Here is a 19,339-nt window from a genome sequence, read left to right on the forward strand (position 1 = left end):
TCTCTGCTGTCTTGAGGAGGGGAATGTAGCTTCCCACTTGGCCATTCTAGGGCTGCCTCTCCTCCTTGGCCATCTGGGATGGAGCTAAATTCCCATTGGTGTTGTATTTCTTAATTAGCACAATCCTTCAAATTACAGTGGCTTTCCTGCAAGCCACAACTTGTTCAGGACTGTGGCAGATCTTTATAAATTGTGTAAGAAATGTCAGCTCTCTTACTAGATACAACTTACAGCTCCTAAGCAGCTTTTCATGGAGACATGCTAAAAATACAGGTAACAGTCGTGATATTGGAAGTGTTTTCTCTGCATGACTTCCTTTGTCCTTTTCTTGGTCTTGAGGGACAGGCTATCACCTCCAAAAGGAGAAAGGTGATGACACCAATTCAGAAAGGAAGGAAGTGAAGCTATGACTGTCAATTAAAAAAAAGAAGAAATATATTTTGCCCATAGGACTGATGAGAAGGGAAAAAATAATTGTTTAACGAGATAAGAAACAAATGCAGTATGAACAATGCTGTATGTCCAGTGCCAGGTGTAGATGGTAAAAATGTCATGTCACAGGAAAGACAAACTCAAGAAATACTTGTCTTTTATTATGATGGGAGGGTGACATATTCATACCTGAACACAAAAAGCTTCACAGCATCACAGAGTGGTTGAGGTTGGAAGGAACCTCCAGAGGTCACCTGGTCCAACCTCAAGCAAGGCCACCTAGAGTCAGTTGCCCAGGAAATCCAGATAGCTTTTGAACACCTCCAAGGATGGAGACTTCACGACCTCCCTGGGCAACCTGTGCCAGCACTCGGTCACCCTCACAGTGAAAAAGTGTTTCCTGATGTTCAGAGGGAACCTCCTGTGTTTCAGTTTGTGCCCATTGCCTCTAGTCCTGGCTCCGGGCACCTCTAAGAGGCTCCATCCTCTTTGCACCCTCCCTTCCGGTATTTATAGACATCAATGAGATCCTCCTGACCCTTCTCTTCCCCAGGATGAACAGTCCCAGCTCTCTCAGCCTTTCCTCATACATGAGATGCTCCAGTCCCTTCACCATCTTGGTGGTCCTTCATTGGACTCTCCAATCTCTCTAGTAGTGGTGAGCCCAGCACAGGATGCAGCTCTCCAAGGGTGGCCTCACCACCACTTCTGAATCCACCACTATGGAAGATGTTAAGCACAAACCATTACAATTAATTTTTTTTTTAACTGTAGGACTTGATAGTGCATACCTGGGAGTTTTATCAGCTAAGGAAGATGCCGAGCAATTAGCATCAACAGTCAATAAATACTAACAGCCTACACCGGCTCCGTAGGGCGGGGGGGGGGGGGCAAAAATCTAATGCCATTCACATGTTTGCGAAAAGAAAGTGATTAATTCCAGGTCAATTACTCTAATCATAAGCAAAATCACATCAGTGTTGATGGGGGACACAATGAGGAAGGAGTTAAAAGACAAGGAGAAGTGATTAGCAGCGGGTGCTTTTCTAGAAAACAGCTTTTGGTGAGAAAACGTTAAAAATAGAGAAGCACGGCACCTCGGAAGGCGCGACAAGCCCGCGGGGCCACGGGACAGGCCCGTGGGGCGCCTCCTGTCAGGGCGGCAGGAGCAACCCCTGAGGGGGAGGTGGACACGGGGCCGGGCCGGCGAGCGGGACACACGCCCGGGATGGCCTCTGGCGAGGCTCCGCCGTCTCCCCGCCCGCAGGGACGCAGGCCGCGGCACGGACGGCCCGCAGGGACCTGCAGGGCGGAGGCTCTTGGCGCCGCCGGGGGCCCGGCGCGAAGGGGGGAGGCGGTCCGCCGTGCCCCGGCCCCGCCCCGCCCCCGACCCCGCCCGCCGCCGCCATGTTGCGGCCGTTGGTGCCCGGTGCGGGGTGAGGCCTGCGCGGGGCCCCGGCGGCGGCGGGGCCCTCAGAGGAGCCGCCTGCGTGGGTGAGTGCTGCCCGGCCGCGCCGGGGCCCGCCCCTCCCGCTCGCCCTCCGCCCTCCCCGCGCCCTCCCGCCGGCCGGGCGGGTGCTGCCGCCCCGCGGGCGGGGTGGGCGGCCCCGCCGCCGGCAGACGGAGCCCTGCGCGCCCGCCCGCCGCACCGGCTCTTCCGGCCCGCGGGGCGCCCGCCGCCTTCCCCCCGACAACCAACCCCCAGCCCCGGCAGCGGCTCCGGCTGCCTGGCCCGGCCCCCGCGGCGGCCCGGCCCGGCGCGGCGGCGCCGGGACAAACTAACTTAAGTAGGGCTCGCCCACGTGCGGTGGGGGCCGGCGGGCCCGGCCCGGGCCGGGCTGTGCTGTGCTGTGCTGTGCTGTGCTGTGCTGTCAGCGCGGGGGCGGGAGGCAGGGCCCAGGCAGCGGGGCGGCGGCGAGCCGGGGAGGCCCCCGGGCCTTTGTCTCGGGTGGGTCGCGCGTGGGGACGGCATGGACCGGGGGCAGCGGGGCCACCACGGGCCGGGCGATCCCTGAGCCCCCCGGACCCCTTGCACCGTTAACCCGGGATGCGCCACGTTCCCGTACAGGCTCCTGAAACTTTAATGCGTGTTAAAACACTGAGTCCCGTCTGCCGTTTGAAGCCTCCGGTTTGGTCCTCCAGCAGCTGCAGTTCCCTGGTTCCCAGACTCTCCCCGCAGTCCTGACAGCCCCTGGGCGGCTGCTTCCTTCGGCAGGCTCGGCCACTTCACCCGCTGCCAGTTGGCGTGCGCTCTCCGCTATTCCTTGGCCCCTGCTCCCGACATCCCTGCCTTCCCAAAGTATGCCCCTGGCAAGCAATCCATGTCCGCCTCCCTCCTGCATCTCCTCCAGGAGATGCCTGCCTCTTCTGGACCCATGAGAGAAGCCCTTGGCAGATGTTTTCCCTTGTACCTCACTGTTGTTTTGCAGATTTACCAATATTTATTATTATTATTTTCCTTTATTCTTTAACCTTGGTGTAATTGCATTCTTATGCTTTCCTATTAGGTGGCAATCTTGAACCTCCTTGTTGAACAGTATGGTACGCGCTGGTTTGAAAGCTGTAGAGGAGCTACCACAGATCTCTGAAAGTCCCCAGGAATAGCACCACTAGTGAAAGGTTTGTATGGTGCTTGTGCGGGACGCTGGTCCTGTGGTACCTCTGCCCGACTGCAGAGTTTTGAAGCTTAGCCACAGCAGAAGGTCCTGGAGTTTGACATACTGCCTTGAGTGACTTTGCAGGGTTTTTGTGGGTGACTTAGAGGCTTCTAGGTTCCCTGCTTCCTGGAGAAACGTGCTACTGTGAGGTTGGTTTTGTGGATTGAAATACATGCATTCTACTGTGTAAGTCCTTCTTCTTTGCTAACTTTATTCACCTCTTCTATTGCTTTGCAAATCTCAACCTCCATGTTTTCATAGGTAAGCAGAGAGAAAACTGGATTCTGAGCTTGGGTTCTAAGGCAAGTCCTTTGCACAACAAAGATGGAGTAAGAATGGAGGTCTTTATTTTCAGCTTTCCTCACAAGCCAATTTGCAGGAGGCTTTGACATAATTTCTTTTAATATACTTTTTCTGTTTGTTATCTGAGAACAGAAATAAATGGTATTTAGTCAAACTTTTAAATTTGTGTCATTTAAAAATAACTTCTGTCAGCAAGATACTTACTTGGTCTTCTCTAGAATCTGCATCCAATTTTGCTTTATTTTGAGAAATTGTAGCTTCACATATGACAAGTTTAAGATGCAATTTGGTGGAGAAATACTTGAGTAGAGACTTGTGCTCTCATAATAGCAAAGAGCATAAACTAGTCTTATATAGGACTCAAAGATGTACATGAAAGCTTCTGAAAAGGTTTCTTCAGAGAAAAGCGTATTTTGTAATGCTGCAGATACCTCGGATTTATTTTGTCTTGTATTTTAAAACATTGCTGTGTCCAAAGATGTGCATAGGTGTTCAAGAGTGAGAACAGAAAGGTTAAGAGCGATTGGCAAGCTCATTTTTCTCTATATAAAACTTGAGCATTCCAGGTTATGGATGACACGTCTTCCTTGCAGGAGGATTTGTGTGCCAGAAATTTTGGGAGCTGAGTGGTGCCTAGCTCTCTCCCAGCTGGCACAATTTTTCCCACACAAAGGAAGGGGAAGTTTCGTGTCCATGCTCTGCCAACTGCAGTAATCTTTGATGTTTCAAAAGTCCTTATCAAGTGCTGGTGATTTGAAGCATATGGATAATCTGGGCTTCCAGGGACTCAACGCATAGCTGCCCTACCTTGCTGAGGGGCGTGATTGTAAATTATTGCACAGCCCTCAGTGGACATTCACGTTTGTAGTTTAATTTAAGAATGAGAACCAGTTTAAGCTAAACCACAGCGAGCCACTCTTAAGCCAAGTAAATCTCCACAGAGTGTTAATCTCCACCAAAGCAACACCTCTGGGGCTTGTCTATAGGCATGACTGAACTAAAGCTCAAAGACCATTATGTCCTCTTGTTCTGTGCTGAAGTGATTTCTCCTGACCCAGCTCTGTAAATTGTTCCCCATACCAGCAGTCTGGCAGGAAGGGTTGCATTTTGCTTGGTTTTGATGTGGTGCTTGACAAACTTTTAAACCCAATTGTAAATAATGAAAGCAGCCTTAAATCGGTGGCCTTTTGGGAAGGTGTTAGACAGCTTCTTTCTCTCCCTCTGCCTTGTCCCAGGGTCCTCCTCTCTGCCTGCACCCCTGCTCCCAGCTCTTCCCCCTTCTCCTGGGCTCTTGCTACCCTCTCCATCTCCCTCGCTTGCCACTGGCTTTGGCAGCGCTGATGCAGCCCAGGTCAAGTGAGCGTGGCACCCTTGCCTGTGGGTGCTCCTTGCCAAGTAGGAACTGGTGCTCTGCTAGTTCAGTTGACGCTCTTTGGGTTTTTTTCCTCCCCTGCATACAGTGTACATCAGCTCACATAAATTTGGGGTTTTAATGGAACATGTATTAAAAGAAAGGCTTGTTAAATATTTGGGAAGCCTATATATTGCACCAGCTTGAAAATATTTTGATTAAACAGGGGAAAACCAGTATCCCTGACAGCAGCGAACACAAATGTTCAAGTAATTCTGTGCTGTTGGTTTTCATTATGCACCTCATCAGAGCTTGATTATTGCCGTTGTAGGTCTCTGTGATGAGCGTCTAAGTCCCCACTTCCCTTCTGGAGGGCTTATAAAGAGAGAGCTGGCTGGGAATACCATTTCTTGTTATGATTTGGATACGCTCCTTTATTCTGTCTTTGGGCAGTTTTGCCTCGCATTGTTACCTAGTTAAGGATTGCCTCTGTTTCAAGTAAACCCTGTTTGGTTTACCATGCTTTGAGCTGCTGTATTGAAGTATTTACTGAAGACTTCTATTACTTAAATTGCTCTGGGTAGGGAGTCATGTCACTTTCCAGGCCTGTTTCTCTTGGGCCACCTGTTTACTCCTGGCTTTTTTCCTTGAAGGAGGACTGAATTCTTCAGATGCGACAATGTGTTGAGAAATAGGCAGTGATTGTTGCCTATTAGCTCTAGAAAAAAACCCCAACCAAACAACAAAGAAACCCTATAGTAATGTACTTCTGAATCTTTTCCGTTGAGGCTCATGACAACTGCTGTTTTTGGAGTAGTGATGCATCTGACAGATTGAAAAGATGTCCCCTACATGAGCTTGGTGTCATTTAAAAGGTCATGTTTGAACCAGCTCTGTTCTCAGGGACCCTGGGAGAAGGGGATGCTGTCTCCCACCACATTGCTTGAAGCACCAGGAGCAGCTCTGCCCACAACCCGGAGAGGGCAGATTGTGTTGCAGGACAGGAGTGAACAGCTCCTGTCACTTGTCACCTGCTCCTGCCAGCTCGAGCCGGATGGGACCTGAGCTTTTGCTGATCCTCCAGGTGCAGCTAGGGCAGGAGAGATTCTGTCCCTGCGATGCCTCCAGGTGCAGCTAGGGCAGGAGAGATTCCGTCCCCGCGATGCCCTGCAAAATGGCACTGTTGTGTTGAAAGCTGTGTTGAAAAGGCCAGGTTAATATTTTTTGTGTGTAAACAGTTAATCTTGGAATAGTTAAAATGGAAGCTGAAGTGTCTGCTGCAGATGTTTCTAGCCTTTGTACTCTGCTGCGTTAGTGTTTTGGACAGTTGTGGTTTTTGTCACATAAGATGTTTATGCAAATGAGTCTAACAAAGTTTGTCCTTGGGGGAAATGTACCTGAAAAAGTATTTTTTTGCTTTTAATTGCAGCTTTCATCATGGGGGACATGAAAACCCCAGACTTTGATGACCTCTTGGCTGCTTTTGACATCCCCGATCCGACTAGCCTTGATGCCAAGGAGACCATCCCATCAGCTGGGGAGGAGAATGAGAATCACCTGAAGTCATCGGGAATCTGCATAGATGAGAATGTGTCCTTATCCCACTCTTTGCCTCCCTCTGATCCTCCTGTTGTGAGTGTGATAGTGAAGAACACGAGTCGCCAGGAGTCCTTTGAAGCAGAAAAGGAGGGGAATCACCTTGGAACTGGTCTGCTACACAATGGGTTTCGTGGGTCCGATCTGCCATCGGAGGCTCACGCTTTAGTGCATAATTATGGCAAATTTGAATCAGCTTTTATTAATGGTGACAGCTCAAGAAGTTACTCTGATAAACTGGACCAGTCCAAGTCAGAGCCTTTGCCAACATTTAGTCAGTTTAGCCCGATTTCCAGCCCTGAACCAGAGGATGCATTCAAAGAGAAGAGTATTGGTGATAAACCCAAACATGCCCAAACTCCGTATTTTCCACCGCCTTCAATGTATATACCAACAGGAGCTTCAGTACTAGATCATTTTAGGAAGGTACCAGAGCCTGAATTAAGCATGTTTGATCAATACTGTAAAAAGGAACAAAAGATGGAAATCTACTGCCAGCCGGAGAGTAGACTGGAAGTGAGCAGGAGAGAACAAGACAAAGCAACGGAGAGGTTTGTCGAGTCAAGCAAGGACTTGGTAGATACCAATAGCTTTCTTGGAGAAGGCTTGGTGTTTGGAGACCTCCCTCACAATAATTTAGGAGAAAGTAAGGGGTCTGTGCCTGAGCTGAACATGTCTTCATCGGTACCGCCTCGCCAGAGGTTGAAGCCAACTCATTCGAAGTTGTCATCCTGTGTGGCGGCGTTAGTGGCTCTTCAGGCCAAAAAGGTTGCCTGTATTCCAAAAGGCGATCAGCCAAACCTTACCAAGGAACCTGGCCCTTTGAAAGATGGGGCGAAGGGCAGTCCAAAAATGCCCAAGTCGCCAAAGAGTCCCCGAAGCCCCTTAGAGGTGGTGAGGAAGGCCAGCAAGCAGCCCGAGAGTCCTCGAAGTGTGTGCAGCGACAGCAGTGGGAAAGGCTCTCCTTCCATGGCAGCTGGCTCTCCACCAGCTATTCCCAAAGTTAGAATAAAGACTATCAAGACATCCTCTGGTGAAATTAAAAGAACTGTAACTAGAATTTTGCCAGAAAACGATGAGTTGGGCAAATCTTCAGAAGAGTCGCCTGTGGAAACCTCATCTGCCGAAGAATTTATCAAATCTTTCCCATCTCCTGACACTAGTGCAGTTATGGAAAGTGAGGCTAGCAAGAATTCAACCAAAAACGGGGCTGCTGTGGCTATCCAGCTGTCAAATGTAGCGAGTCCTTACATAGACAAAACAGATATTGCTGCAAACAGTACATGTGCCGTGTCCTTATCTCCACTGCCAAACTGTGGTGGTGGTGCCATAAAAGTAGGTGTTAAGAGGCAGCAGCAGGGTATCGTGATGCAGCCATCCAGTGCGACCACCTCCAGCCTTCTTCCCAAAGCTGTGCACTTGGCAAATCTCAACTTAGTCCCACATAGTGTTGCTGCTTCTGTTACAGCAAAGTCATCTACACAGAGGCGAAATCAGCCTCAGGTGACACAGATGTCTGTGCCACTGGTGCACCAAGTCAAGAAAGCTGCTCCCATCATCGTGGAGGCGTTTAATAAAGTACTACACAGTGCCAATCCAGTGCCAATATATACTCCAAACCTTAGCCCTCCACCTAACACCAGTATTAATTTACCTGCCTGTGGGTATTGTTGCCTGGAATGTGGGGACTCGTTTGCCTTAGAGAAAAGCCTGACTCAACACTATAGTAGGCGAAGTGTTCATATTGAAGTCATGTGCACTCAGTGTTCAACTATGCTACTTTTTTTTAATAAGTGTAGCTTGCTTAAACATGCAAGGGATCATAAGAGCAAAGGATTTATCATGCAGTGTTCTCAGCTGCTAATGAAACCGATTTCCTTAGACCAAATGTTTTCACCTTCTCCTACAAGCTCTTCAGCCTCTCTGGCCCCTCAGACTTTGCCCTCACCCTCTCCTTCACGTAAGCCCAGTGCTACTTCAGGAGGTGGGGTAGGAATTTCTGCTAACACTCAGCCAGCTTTGCCTCTCTATACGGACCCGTTGAGACTAATCCGTCATGGACTTAAGTGTTTAGAGTGTAACAAGCAGGCGCAGGATTACATTGCTTTAGCAGCTCATTACCAGAGAACCTCAGAAGATAATGAGAGACTGGTAAGTCATCATTTTAATGTTATTAGTTAAATCTCTGTGTGCTTAAAGAGATTGTCCTCTAGGGAAAAAAATAGGCATCGTAGTGGCAAATGAGTCACTTTGCTTAAAAAAGTGCTTGTGGGGAGGATTTGGGATATGCTCGAGCCCAGACATGTGCACATAAAGAGATGTTCAGCATTGCTTGCTTACCCTCTTTTTACCCTTTGCCAACAAAAAGAGGGTAGTAAGGAGACTATGGAGATCCTTGAGTGTCAAAGGAAGGTGTTGGAGATCAAAGATCACTTGGATGAGGTGTGCAGGAGCACTGTAGAGGAGGACCAGTGGAGCGTTACCTGAAACAGGTTTTTGTGCTCTAAGCATGGCTAGAGGAGATCTGACACAATTTAATTTTACCTTTCCTGGAACTTATGCTAAAATCTTCCATGTAACACTTTGAATATTGGGTGCTGTTTTTACTGTTAGCATGGTAAAGTGTATATTGGGACAGGACTGTCTGAGATGTGAGCAGTGCGGTATGTGGGGTGAAAGGCTGGTTTTGGCTACTTTTGCCCTTTGGGTGGGAAAGGGAAGAGTCGGTGCCACTTTTCCATAAGAGGGCTCAGGAGCCTTGTTAGTGGCTTCCTGCCTTGCTCCAGTGCTGCCCTGCTTGGGTTTCCACCGTTGTTGCGGACCTATGTCGTGGGTACACATGGAGGGTCTGAATCCCCTTTGAAACTCCAGCTTGGGTCTCTACTGATGAAGAGGAGCAGATGCTCTTCATTATGTACCAAGACCATACACTTTATGTTTTTTATTTTGGAAGATACGGTCAATCCTATTCAAGTATAAACCAACCTGAAGTTGAACAGGAGGAGGAATCCTTTCTCCTTATCTCTTTAGATGAGGTGAAAGCTTTCCACATTGGTCTGGCGTGCCAGCAGAGCTGGCAGGCTCCCAGTGCAGTCTCCTCCACAAGCTCCACGAACAAGGACCCCATGCCAACAGGAGACATTCAGGGAGGTGACCGCCAGTCTCTGCCATGGCCGTCATAGTACCTGCATGCTCCAGAGCCTCCCTTTGCTTGTTAAATGGCTTGCAGAAGTATTGAGGTCACTGTGGTCCCGTTTAGATGCTTTGTTATCTTTCTCTTAAATTCATCATCAGCAAAAAAAAAAAAAAAGTATAGCTGAATGGTTTTTATGCTGTAAAAAATAGTGAGGCCAGAAGGGATCAGCGTGGCCACATAATCAGGTTTCTTGCCTGAGGCAGACCAGTGAGCACTGCACTCTGTCAACACTGTAACTTATTTTTAAACTATAATGCATTTTTAGGAAATGTCAGCAGTCTGGAATTAAAACCTTTAGGTGAAGGGATACAATGAGTGCTCCAAAGTGAGCTAAAATGTTAATCAGGTGCATTAAAAATGTATTTCCTATTTTTGTTGTGGGATTATCAATTCAAGAGCTCCTTAAACAGAGAAGGAATGCCTGATAGTAAGTATTTTTAGCTTGTAATAAAATAATTTATTCTGTAACTTAACCAAGAAAAGAGTTTAAGCCTCTTGCTTCAAGTCAGGTCTGCTAGATGTGAGATTATTTATGTAGTGTTTTTCTGAGTAGAAGTGTTGAAAAACTGGAAAAAGAGGCAACAATACAGCTTGTAAAACCATCTCCTCCGTGTTTGATCGTTCCATACTTATACTCAATGGGATGCATGCATTGCTCTGGGAGTCCTTTTCCACTGTATCTGCTGTCCTCCAGACTGCCCGGTGGTGCTCTGTGCTGTTCCCGGAACATCTGTTTCAGCAAAACTATTACATTTCTAAAGGAAATAAGAGTTTGTGCCCATATACCTGTAATTGTGTGCCTCCAGATTTAGCAGTAGCTAATGGAAACCATCCCTCTGCCTTCTAGCAGTACCCAGGGTAATTGGTGTCACTGGGCTGAGAGATAAAAGGATGGGTGAAATTCGGTGGTCTCATAGGGGACCCTGCAGTAGATGGACACCATGCTCAGCTTCTCTGAGCAGTCCAAGGGAGAAGGTGTGGATTGCCTTGACATCATGTGTCTCACCTGGGTAGCACACTGCATAGCTCCCATCAAGTAACGAGGCATGAGAAGCTGAAGGTTTTGCATATCAGGGGTGTTAATGAACTTAAGTGAGTCTGATCTTAAACATGATGTGAGAAGGACATAGGTGAGGCTGCTGGAGTATGCATCATAAGCTCCTGAAATAGGAAAATAGGAACCGGCTGAACCCATCCTGAGAAGATGCTGTGGATATCCCTGACTCTGCATTAATGAAGCTAATTTCTTGGGTTGCTATTTTTATTTCGGTCAGAAAAAAGAGGAATGTTGGTAGGAGCAGGAGATAATAAAGTGACTGACTTCACAAAACTTTCTAAGGTGGTAGAAGTGGTTGGAAAATATTCCTGTCCTTTTCTCTGCTTGCTCTCACTCTGGTTTCCATCTCCAGAGTTGTGCCAGGTCACTTGTTTTTTGGGGCAGTGGTAGAAATTGTGTTGCTGAGGGTTGAATTGTGTTACATTGATGTAACACCTGTATTCAACATAACAAATCTTTTAGTGCCCCCAGTAGTGGATCAAAACCACTATGTCCACATGGCAGAAGGTGTTGATTTATATACTGGTACTTCGAATCGGAAAAAAAAAAGGGTACATGACCAGTAGTCATGTGCCCATGCTTGATCTGGAGCACGCTGCTGTTGCAGGACAATCTGCCAGGATGCAAAGGTGGTATTAACAGTCATGGGCAAGCTCAGACATGGACCGCATCCCCAAATCTCAAGAGACTAATTATCTAGTATTTATCATAATTTTGCACATTTGAGCAAAAACTGGTGTGTATTTCTTCATCCATACCTGATGTTTTTCTCAGCATATTGAAATACTTGTTTAGAAGCAACTGGGGGGGTGGGGTGGTCATAATTTCTTAAAGCTAACAAAAAATTGTACTCTAGTATTTTGGATTTTTTTAATTTCTTACTCCATCCCAGAATTCAGACACAAACTCTTTGCCATGCCTCCTTGAGAAAGTATTGAGTATCTTGATATTTTCTACATAAAGCTATGGCTTGACTTACGCCTTTTAAAGAGCTTCAAGAAATAGCAGGACAGGTCCCCACTGTATTATGGCCTAAAGCTTATCATCTGGGACTATTCAGATGCCTGGTACCAGAATGTTCCAAAATAGGAATTCTCGGGAAGGATAGATGAATGTATAATGGAAAGAGCATCTTTGGCTGAAGACGCAGGGTAAAAGTGATTTATCTGCAGCACCTGGATTTGTACTAAAACATGGAGACCCCTGACTTATGGAAAATAAGATAGGTGGATTTTTGATCGATGTACTTAGACGCTCTTCTGTTAAATGACACCAAATCTGGATTATTAACTATGACATGCACACCTAATGTGACCCATAACTTGAGAAACTGAGCAGACTTTGAAGTGCTCAGTTATAGTGCTTTTAACTCAAAAACCTTTTTAAACCTGATATGGAATGAGTATGTCACCTTGCTAAGAAGGAAGGGTTGATCCAACAGGGTTGATGAAGAAAATAAATAGCAGGAAAAAGACTTATTTTTCAATATGATGTTTTCAGTATCCAGAAGGTGAAGGACAAGCAAGCTGGAGGACAAGCAAGTAAGAGGCAGGAATGATTGGATTGGAGAGGGTGAACAGCCTAAGCTGGCTCTGCTCCACAAGAAACTTATCCTGTGTTGATACTTAAGACTTCTCACTTTAATTTGAATTTCTTACCATGACTTTGTGAATTACTTTGACATCTTCACGTTTCCTGTAGCTGTTTAAAAGGTGATTGTTGGGTTTTCTGTTTACTTGTTCCAGTTGGTGGCTTGGGAAATATTTTGTCTTATCTTTCTGAATGTCCTTGGGTGAAGTCCATATTAATAGGACTGATAACAGGTAAATGAGTTTCCTAGGTGTGGCCAAAATGAGAATGACATGGCTGAGTCACAGTTGTTTTGGAGGAAGGAAGAAAGATATGGATGTGGTCTGGACAGCAGGGAAAGGAGGAGATTTGGAGCAAGTGAGAGGAAGAGAAGGAGATGATGCTGTGGTCGACAAGGTGGAGTGGAAATACACTTAGAAAAGTGATTGAGAGCTTGACCTTAATATTACATTTTAGAGTTGTGGTGGCTACGTGATTGCAGTTGTTCAAGGTACAGCAGGGAAATCCTTCCTGGCTTATTTTTATTTAGAATATGCATAAGATGAAGGCAGTTCATCTCAGCCAAATAGCACAGTGGGATCTCTGTGGCTTACAGTAAGGATACAGGCTTTGTGAATTGTGAGCTAATCCACTTCACAAATAGAAAGAACTGGATTTACTGGATGTATGTTTTGAGTGGATCATCTTAACAGATCACAGTTACTTTGCCTTTTTTTGGAGACTAGTGAGGCCGGTTTTGCAATTTTTGCAAGCTTGTGAATCGAGTCACTTGATGGGATCTGTTTACTGCTTTTCAAGCGCAGAACTGCAAGAAGAAAGCAGTATGGGAGTTTGAGTGTCTGGTAGGTTGGATTTTGTTCAGACTAGAAGCTGTGCTTCATGTAGGCATTATGCTTGTCCAGATGTTCAAAAGGTGGTAGCAGATGTTTCATGTAACTTCAGGTCTGTTTGGTCTGATTACAGCAGTGTTATGTTCTAGAGCAAGATTTTTTTTGGGGGAAAAAAGGGTATGATTAAATAGGTGCAGTTTATGCCAAATTAATCTGATATACATCTTCTATAATTTATTTTTGGAGTAGAGAAATAGGGAGATCCTAATTTTCTTGATGTTCAATGGGATGGTTGTTAGAGTGCCATGTGAGGAACGGCTGTACCGAAGGAGTTGAATTATGATGTTGGAGCAGAATGAGGTAAAAGGGAGGTAACTGCAACTGGGGACAGGTTGCTTTGTGAGACCTCCTGAGGGATGGCTTTAGGATACCTCTGCAATTAATGTTTGTATTAAGGACCTTGGAGGATGAATGTGTAGATGAAATTTGCTGAACCAACAGAGTAAAAAATCATGGAAAACTGGGAATATTTTACAGGAGGACAGAGATGATCTTGAAGACCAAGTGGGAATGGGGTGAAGCAACTGAAAAGCAGGATGCGTGTGTTTGGTCACAAGAAGACTCTGAATGACCAAGATGACAGTTGTGCAGGGGATTTAAGTTAACCTGCAGTACCAGTCAGGCTCGCGTTAATACTCCCTGTGGCTGCTAGAAATAACCGAGCTGGAGAAGAGTGTATTTTTTTGTTTATCGGGGATAAGCTGGAATAAGTGAGGGAAGAATGGCCAGAGAAATGGAAAGATGATCTTTTGAGGGGAAATTAAAAAACCTTTATGAGTTTGGCTTGGCAAAGACCTGGTAAATTAGGGCGGGTCTCCTTCAGTACTGTAGTTAGATACAGTATTAAGGTGAGGGTTGTGGCACTTTTTTTCCACCAGAAACTAAACCTGCAAAAAAGAAGTGCATCCTGTACTTGCAGGGATCGCTCTGGGTAGTTTGTCAGCATCAGACAGTTTTTTGTAGCCTTCTCAGGGCTGGGCTCAAATTACAGGAGATGAACAGAACCCATGCAGCTCCTGATGCCTTCGTTTTAGATGTGCTTTTCCTTAAAGAGTGAGAGTGGATACAGAGGACACTCTGTATCCGGTGTGATGTTTATAGAAAAGAGCTTTTTAAATTTAGGGGCAACAATGATGTAAGAACAGTCTGAAATAGATTTACAGGGAAAATTAGAGGATGGTCTGTAATCATCAGAGGAGTGAATTCTGGAAGAGGTTTGCAGCAGAGGTAATGAACAAAAGACGCAAACTGGTTTTGAGACAGAGCTTATTTGTTTTTTTGGCAAGGACAGGCCAGTGCACAATAACATGTGCAAGAATTCAAAGTACTTCCTGAGCCTCTTAGGCATAATGGTCCATCTACTGGTAACCAGAGATGTTTCACAGTTTTGGGTTTGGGGTCTTTTTTTTTTTTTTTGGTCTTTTTTGACTTGACCACCCAAAATCCACCAAGGTAGCTAGGAACTTGAGTAAAGTGCAAAATGTAAACAAATTTTCTTGCCCCTTTGTGCTTTTGTTCTCCCTTCTCTTCTTCTTTTTCTGTAGCCCTTTACTTGTCCAATAAGAATTTTTCAATGAGTTGTGACAAATCCTGTTTATGCACCACCTATACTAGAGTTGTTTAAAAGCGATTTTATTGCTGCCTTTTCTTTTTCTTCTTCCTTCCATTTCTTAAATCAATGCTTTATAATTTATTGGCTAAAACTTGCCAGAAGCTAATAGGACCACATGCTGCACTGGTAATTTCCCAGCAGCAAAGTATCAAGCAAGAAAGACAGCAGCTATATCTTTGCTATTTTTCTCTTCTCTCCCCCTCCATGTTCATGTTTTAATTTAGAAAACAAGAGGATTGAACATCAACAAAAATTCTCTTGGCCCCATAAAGCACTGCTTTCTCCCTCTCCCAAACCAAGGATGATTAATGCAGTCCTTGGGTCTTAATGCGAGGATGGATTTTGTTTTATATGGAAATTTTCCCTCTGTATTTTGTAGAAGCAAAGGGATGGAGAATGTTATGATGAAAGCATGTTGAGGGAATGGAGCTCCAGGCAGGGATCACTGGGACCACAGACAAAGAGATGAGTGGCAGGATAGGAGCGAGAGCCTCCACCCTGAGGCCAAAGCAGAGCATGGGGATGAGGAGGAGAAGAGGCTAGGGAGGAAGAAAAGCTAGGGTGCGGCTTCATGGTCTGCTTAAATCAGCGTGTGATCCGCTGCCACACAAGGTGACAATCCCACCCTCTCCTCCTTCCTCACCCATGCTTGCTTGTCTGGCCCTGGTGATTCTGCAGCCCCCAGGGGACTGAGACCAGCTTGGGGGAAGAGGAGAATGAGCATGGGTACAAATTGGGGGCCAGATGTGGCTGAGAGCAAAAAGGAGGGGACAACAGGAGACAGAGGCAGAGTCTGTCCCAGGTAGGATGGAAACTGAGGCTGGAAGCTGGTGTCTTCTGGCACCAAGAGGAAGCCTCCTGATCCCCTGTTCCTCTTCCATGTGGGCACCAATGATGCTGCCAAGGGCAACCTGGAGAATATCAAAAGTGACTGCAGAGGTCTGGGGGTGATGGGCAGGGGCACGAGAGCCCAGGTGGTGGTCTGCTCAATCCTGCTGGTGAGGGGAAAGGGTGTGATGAGGAGGTGGCCCTCTGAAGTGTCTAATGCTAATGCACACAGCATGGAATAAACACGAGGAACTGGAGATCTGTGTGCAGTCACAGGGGTTTGATCTTGTTGGCATCGCAGAGAGGTGGTGGGATGGCTCGCATCACACTAGTGTTGTGATGGAGGGACACAGGCTTTTTAGGAAGGACAGGCCGGGAAGATGAGGAGGGGGAGTTGTCCTTTATGTGAGGCAGCAGCTGGAGTGTCTAGAGCTCTACCTGGGGATGGGTGAGCAGCCAACTGAGAGCTTATGGGTTGGGATTAAAGAGCAGTGTGGGTGACATTGTAGTGGATGTCTGCTATAGGCCACCTGACCAGGAAGAACAAGTGGATGAGGCTGCCTGCAGACAGCTGGAAGCAGCCTCACTTTCACAGACCCTGGGCCTCATGGGGAACTTCAGCCACCCTGATATGTGCTAGTGGGACAACCCAGCAGGGTGTAAACGCTCCAGGAGGTTCTTGCACAGCATTGATAACTTCCTGAGCTAAGTGATAGGGAAGCCAACAAGGAGAGGTGCTCTGCTGGACTCACCAGCAAGGAAGGGCTCACTGCAGATGTGAAGGTCAAAGGCAACCTTTGCTGCAGTGACCATGAGCTGGTAGAGTTCAGGGTCCTGAGGACAAAAATCAAGATCACAACACTGGACTTCAGGAGAGTACATTCTTTAAGGATCTGCTTGAAGAAGTCCCATGGGATAAAGCCCTGGAGGGAAGAGAAGTCCAAGAAAGGAGGTTGATATTAAAGGGCCACCTCCTTCAGGCTCAAGAGCAATCCATCCCAACAAACAGCAAGTCATGCAAAAATGCCACGATGCCTGCATGGATGAATAAGGAGGTCTTGGCAAAACTCAAACTTAAAAAGGGAGTGTACAGAAGGTGGAAACAGGGACAAGTAACCTGGGAAGAATGTGGAGGCGCTATCTGACTATGCAGGGATGATGTAGGAAAGCCAAAGACTACCTGGAGTTGAATCTGGTGGAGGATGCCAAAGGCAACAAGAAGGATTTTTTAAGTAGATAAGTAGCAAAAGAAAGACTAAGGAAAATGTGGGCCCACTGCTGAATGGGACAGGGGACCTGGTGACACAGGACATGGAGGAGGCTGAGGTACTGAACACCTTCTTCACCTCAGTCTTTACTACCAAGACCGGTCTTCGGGAATCTAAGGACTTGGAGACCAGGAGGAAGGTGTGGAGCAAGAAGACGTGTCCTTGGTGGAAGAAGATCAGGTCAGGAAATACTTAAACTGGACATACACAAGTCCGTGGGTCCTGATGAGATGCACCCATGAATGCAGAGGGAGCTGGCAGTGAGGCCACTCTTGATAATCTTTGAATGATTATGGTGATTGAGAGGTACCTGAGGACTGGAGGAAAGCAAATGTCACTTCTATCTTTGAAAAGGGGCAAGAAGGAGGATCCAGGGAAGTACAGGCTGCTCAGCTTCACCTTGTTCCCTGGGGAGGTGATGAAGCAGCTAATCCTGGGAACCATTTCCAGGTGCTTGAACATGAAGGTGATCAGGGTGGATCGCCAAGGGGAGGTCATGCTTGACCAAGCCGATAACCTTCTGTGATGAGAGGATTGCCTTGGTAGATGAGGAGAGAGCCATGGGTATTGTCTGCCTTGACTTCAGTAAGGCTTTTGGTGATGTCTTCCATAGGATCCTTGTAGAGAAGCTGATGAAGTATGGGCTGGATGAGCAGACAGTGAGGTGGATTGAAAAGTGGCTGAATGGTCAGGCCCAGAGGGTAGTGATCAGTGGTGCAAAGTCTAGTTGGAGGCCAATAATTAGTGGTGTACCCCAGGGGTCAATACTGGTTGCAGTCCCATTCAATATCTTCATTAATGATCTGGATGATGGGGCAGAGTGTACCCTCAGTGAGTTTGTAGATGACACACAACTGGGAGGAGTGGCTGCTAAGACAGAGGGTTGTGCTGACACCCAGAGTGACCTTGGCAGGCTGGAGAAATGGGCCAACAGGAGCCTCATAAAGTTTAACAAGGAGAAGTGCAAAGTCCCTCATATGGGGAGGAGCAACCCCATGCACCAATACATGCTGGGGGCCACCCTGCTGGAAAGCAGGTTTGCAGAAAAGGCCCTGGGGGTCCTTGTGGACACCGAGCTGACCATGAGCCAGCAATATGCCCTTGCTGCAAGGAAGACCAGTGGTGTCCTGACTGCATTAGGAGGAGCATTGCCAGCAGGTCAAGGGAGGTGGTCCTCCCCCTCTACTCAGCCCTGGTGAGGCCACAGCTGGAGAGCTGTGTCCATTGCTGTGTTCCCCAGTAAAAGAGACACATGGACATACTAGAGAGAGTCCAGCAAAGGGCCACAAAGATGACTAAAGAGCTGGACCACCTCACATATGAGGAAAGGCTGAGAAAGCTGGATGGTTCATCCTGGAGAAGAGAAGGCTCAGGGGGATCTTATCAATGTGTATCAACACCTGCTGGAGAGAGTAAAGAAGATGGAGCCAGGCTCTTCCCAGTGGTGCCCAGTAACAGGTCTAGAGGCAATGGGCACAAACTGAAACACAGGAGGTTTCCTCGGAACATAAGGAAACACTTTTTCACTGTAAGATTGACTGAGCGCTGGCACAGGTTGCCCAAGGAGCTTGTGGAGTCTCCATCTTTGGAGGTGTTCAAAGCTGTCTGGTCACGTTCCTGGGCAACCAGCTCTAAGTGGCCCTGCTTGAGCAGGGTGGTTGGACTAGATGACCTCTGGAGGTCCTTTCCAACCTCAACCATTCTGTGCTCCCTGGGTGGCAGGCACTCATTAGATTGGCATAAACCAGTCATGAAATCCCAGGAAGCAAGAACCCACTGGTAATGATGGGGCCTGAGAGAGGCAGTTGGAATGGGTGAGTGGAGGAGTTTACTGTATATCTTCCTTCTGGAGTGGGAGCTGAAATCTTTTAGTTAGGATTAGCAAATAAATGATTGGTCAAGTAAGAAGGGAATCGGTGAAAAAGCAAAGTGATTCATAAAGATCACAGCAAAAAATAGCATTTGAACAGCTGTGGTACTGTCTTTGATGGGATGCAAGGCACAAAGTGGTGCAAGGTGAGAAGAAAGAAGCAGAGTTGGGAGGCTGCGAGATGGGCATCACCACTGATGGATGGGCAGAAATCAGCCCTGCAGGGTGGAGGGAGGAGCAGAGGGCTTTAACATTGCCATCATCAGAAAGGAGATGGGACCTGTGCCGTGTAGCCTTAGGGGTTTTACTGGTGACTTGAAAGTGGGATGTGAAAACTTGGTGTAATCCAGTAAGTGATCATTTTAGCAACGGGGAGTTCAGATTTCAAGTCACAATGCAAGAGGCAGAGCAGTTTGTTGGTGGGTGTGGTGGGTTGACCTTGGCTGGCTGCCAGGTGCCCACGCAGCCGCTCTGTCACTCCCCTTTCTCAGTAGGCCCGGAGGAGAAAATATGACAAAAAGCTTGTGGGTTCAGATAAGGACAGGGAGATCAGTTACCAATTACCATCACGGGCAAAACAGACTGGACTTGGGGAAATTAATTTATTGCGAATTAATTGTAGCAGAGCAGGATAGTGAGAAATAAAAACTGAAATCATCTTCCTCCGCCCCTCCCTTCTTCTCGAGCTC

General features: G+C 47.1%; 1 protein-coding gene across 2 annotated transcripts in view; it reads left to right on the forward strand.

The window, feature by feature from the left end:
* The first annotated feature begins 1,818 nt into the window (after positions 1-1,818).
* The window catches only part of ZNF592 (zinc finger protein 592), a 40,590-nt gene continuing 23,069 nt past the window's right edge, over positions 1,819-19,339 (forward strand). Inside the window, exons 1-4 of one of the 2 annotated variants that reach the window (XM_075505523.1) lie at positions 1,971-2,277; positions 2,308-2,731; positions 2,940-3,051; positions 6,173-8,490. In XM_075505523.1, the coding sequence (XP_075361638.1) occupies positions 6,181-8,490 (2,310 nt within the window). In that variant the 5' untranslated portion in view covers positions 1,971-2,277; positions 2,308-2,731; positions 2,940-3,051; positions 6,173-6,180. Of the gene's footprint in view, positions 1,927-1,970; positions 2,278-2,307; positions 2,732-2,939; positions 3,052-6,172; positions 8,491-19,339 lie in introns of those variants that run through there. The other variant, XM_075505522.1, reaches the window with a different exon arrangement.

This window comes from Mycteria americana, chromosome 6 (genome assembly GCF_035582795.1).
Source record: "Mycteria americana isolate JAX WOST 10 ecotype Jacksonville Zoo and Gardens chromosome 6, USCA_MyAme_1.0, whole genome shotgun sequence".
In the NCBI taxonomy this organism is placed as follows: Eukaryota; Metazoa; Chordata; class Aves; order Ciconiiformes; family Ciconiidae; genus Mycteria; species Mycteria americana.